The 2,958-nt window shown below is 29.0% G+C and overlaps 1 protein-coding gene across 1 annotated transcript in view; it reads right to left on the reverse strand.

Annotated features, from left to right (window-relative positions):
- The window catches only part of LOC108974679, an 88,652-nt gene that overhangs the window by 14,212 nt on the left and 71,482 nt on the right, over positions 1 to 2,958 (reverse strand). The window contains exons 4-5 of the mRNA XM_018942665.1: positions 2,793 to 2,865; positions 188 to 355 (exon numbers count right to left, since the gene is read on the reverse strand). Of these exons, the coding sequence (XP_018798210.1) occupies positions 188 to 355; positions 2,793 to 2,865 (241 nt within the window). The remainder of the gene's footprint in view (positions 1 to 187; positions 356 to 2,792; positions 2,866 to 2,958) is intronic.

Raw genomic sequence — 2,958 nt, forward strand, 5'->3', positions numbered from 1 at the left:
TTTTTCTAATAATCATAATATTTGTAAATAAATTTTTATAGCTTATTTTGTAAATATAAAAATGTAAAATTTTTTTCCATTCATATATTTTCTCAAATTTACTTGTGTTGCTTATCAACTTTRACTAATTTTATTGTAAATGTAAATAAATTTAAAGGCTTGCATTCAAAACAAGKAAAATACTCACTTTGACTATTTTTTCACTTTCCAATGCTTGGTTTGGCAATTTGAGTATGTCGGCACCAATGGATGTCTCCTCGTTGGGAGCACTCGCTGTGCTCTTAACGTAAACATTGCTTTTGGCATAGCGGCGAACRAGTATATTGCCAGCGTCATCCATTTTGATTTTGACACCCTGTGAAAGAAAAGAGGGGGAAAGTTTAAGAAATAAAATTAAAAAAAATAATAATAAAACAAGAATATTTTTATTTATCAAATTTTTTTTTAATTCCATATTTGCGAATGAAGAATTAGAATAAATTAATTGAAGCATTAAAAAGGAAACAAAAACGTTGCTGCTCAACGAAATTCAATTTAATCAAATAATTTATAATTCCTTTTTGCTATGAACCTGAGCTCAATATATTATTTTGGTTAACTTAAACTTGAAATCAACGAGCAATTACTTATCGCAACACCCTCTACAATTCGCAAGCCCCAAATAGTCACAAGTCACAATTAACAAACGTAAATGGACGCAAACGCACGCAAGGCGTAATAAGAATCGGCGCAACCGCCGGCCATGTTCACAACAATRGTGCGTTAATTCTAATTTGCGATTGCTGGCCATTCATTTCTTCAAATCACCCACAAACACATACATTCATTACAWATGTAAACAAATAGCGTTTTGTAACGAATTTACCGAAAATCATTTAGCCYATGGCCAATCAACAAATCTCTATTCTATGCTATGCTTTATCTATCAGCATTGWTCGCGTGTATTATCAGGTTAAGTGTGGCCAGCGCATTATGTGGACAATAATGGTTGGATAAATATAATATTAAAGTCACCGCAGAGATTTGCTTTAATGGACTTAACTTGTTCGCTGGAGTACATAATTGCGGCCAAATGTAATCGATTAATCGCACTCGCGGCGGTTTTTTGTTTTGATTTTCTAATATTTTTCTTTGTTTTCTCTATATTCTCTTACATGATCAGGCATGAGTTCGATTCTTGTGAGTCATGCGCACTTTTTTCAAGCACATTCTCAACAACAAAAAGAAAAATATTTTTTATTTTCTCAATTTATTTTCTAACTACCCTTTGATTGATGTTCTTTTGTGGTAGCACAATTGTGCTCATTAATTTCTGCCAACTGYTTTGACCTAAAGACATTTTTTACTCTACGATTGCTGGTTGCTTGCTGTATTTGTTTTTGTTACGGTAAAGTAAAGTGTTGCCGTGTAGATTTAGAGGTGTATTGCAATATTAGTCAACTACATCAACTACAAAATATATAGAAGCAGAATGTTTCCTGATTTTGTAAGAGGTAATGAATTGCCTGAAAACGGCTTGGTGGTAAAATCGCTCGACCACAATGTAATTGCATTTTGTAAAATTTAAATATTGTTATAAAAGAAATAAACACTAATATAAAATTAAATATTATTATGAAAGAAATACACACCAAACCATATGCATTTTCAGGTACAAGTTCTTTCGGGAATGCTGATAGACTTTTAAAAATTGCAACTCAATGAAATTTTTGAGAAAAACGATTTCCTACAATAAGCATATTAAGTAAAAGAAATTTAAAAGGGATTGCTGCTGAAAATATATTTGAGAAAGGTCAAATAATAATGTAAAAGTTTCACAAATACTAAAATATAAGAATATAAGCAGTTTTGCCAGCTTTTAAGTATTTSAAATCAATGAAATTGTTCGCAAAATTATTACAAAATAGACATCAAATAGAAAAGGTTTAAGAGAGCTTGCTTGGCTTATTTCCATCAATATATATGTGAGCAAGGTTGCCACCTACTTTTAGTAAAGTGAAATTTATAGTATGAAAAGATATTGTATTTAAGAATATTTGTAGCAGAGGAAATGTTTTTTGAACATTTTTAATCAAGAGAAGTTAATTCATTTTATAGTTTTCTAAGGAGGCTGCCAGATTTAATCTTTTTTATGGAATTAATCACATAAATAAAAAATTRTGGACATCAAAGCAAACATATTCCGCATATATGTATATATTTGTAAAAGATATTKTTGCAAGAGGTTGCCACCTGTTTGTAGAAAAATGTATATGGTAAACAAGTTATGACAATAAAGGTATTGAAGCAAAGAGTTTTACAATATTTGTGGCTAGGGAAATATTTTTAATCAAAAAAATTCAGTTTATAAATCTCTAAGGAGGGTTGCTATATTTTAAATTTTTTTGTGGAATTAATCAAATAAATGAAAATATTAACATCAAAGTAAATAGATTCCACAAATATTATATACACATATTTGTAGAATTTATTGTTACAAAAGTTTGCCACCCGTTTGACATTTTTACCTTAACTAATTATAAAGCTAAGTCAAGTACTGGTTGTTTTTATATTATAAATATATTTAAACTTTTCCCATAAAATATTAAGGTGTTCAGTTTGTTTTTCATAAATTTACTTTTAATTTATTTTATCAGTACAAAAGTGTCTCAATAGAAAAACGAAACAAGTAATATTTTTTTTATAATGATGATAAAAATTTAAATTCTTCTTTTAAAATTGTAATTCGAGTAGAGAAATTTCACAGCAACGGAAGAATAACAATTATGTTTATCATTCTAAGCATTACTCACCTGTCCGATGTGGCGCTTATATTCCTCTGTCTTTTGGTCGCGCATTGGATTATCGAAGCCGCATAAGCCGATACTGTAAATATAAAATAATAATGTATGCAATTAGTTATGATTGCCAATTAATTATCAAGTAGAAATATATTTATATTTTTATATATAGATTGTT

Source organism: Bactrocera latifrons, unplaced genomic scaffold (genome assembly GCF_001853355.1).
Source record: "Bactrocera latifrons isolate USDA-ARS-PBARC rearing strain unplaced genomic scaffold, ASM185335v1 scaffold_58, whole genome shotgun sequence".
NCBI classification, from domain to species: Eukaryota; Metazoa; Arthropoda; class Insecta; order Diptera; family Tephritidae; genus Bactrocera; species Bactrocera latifrons.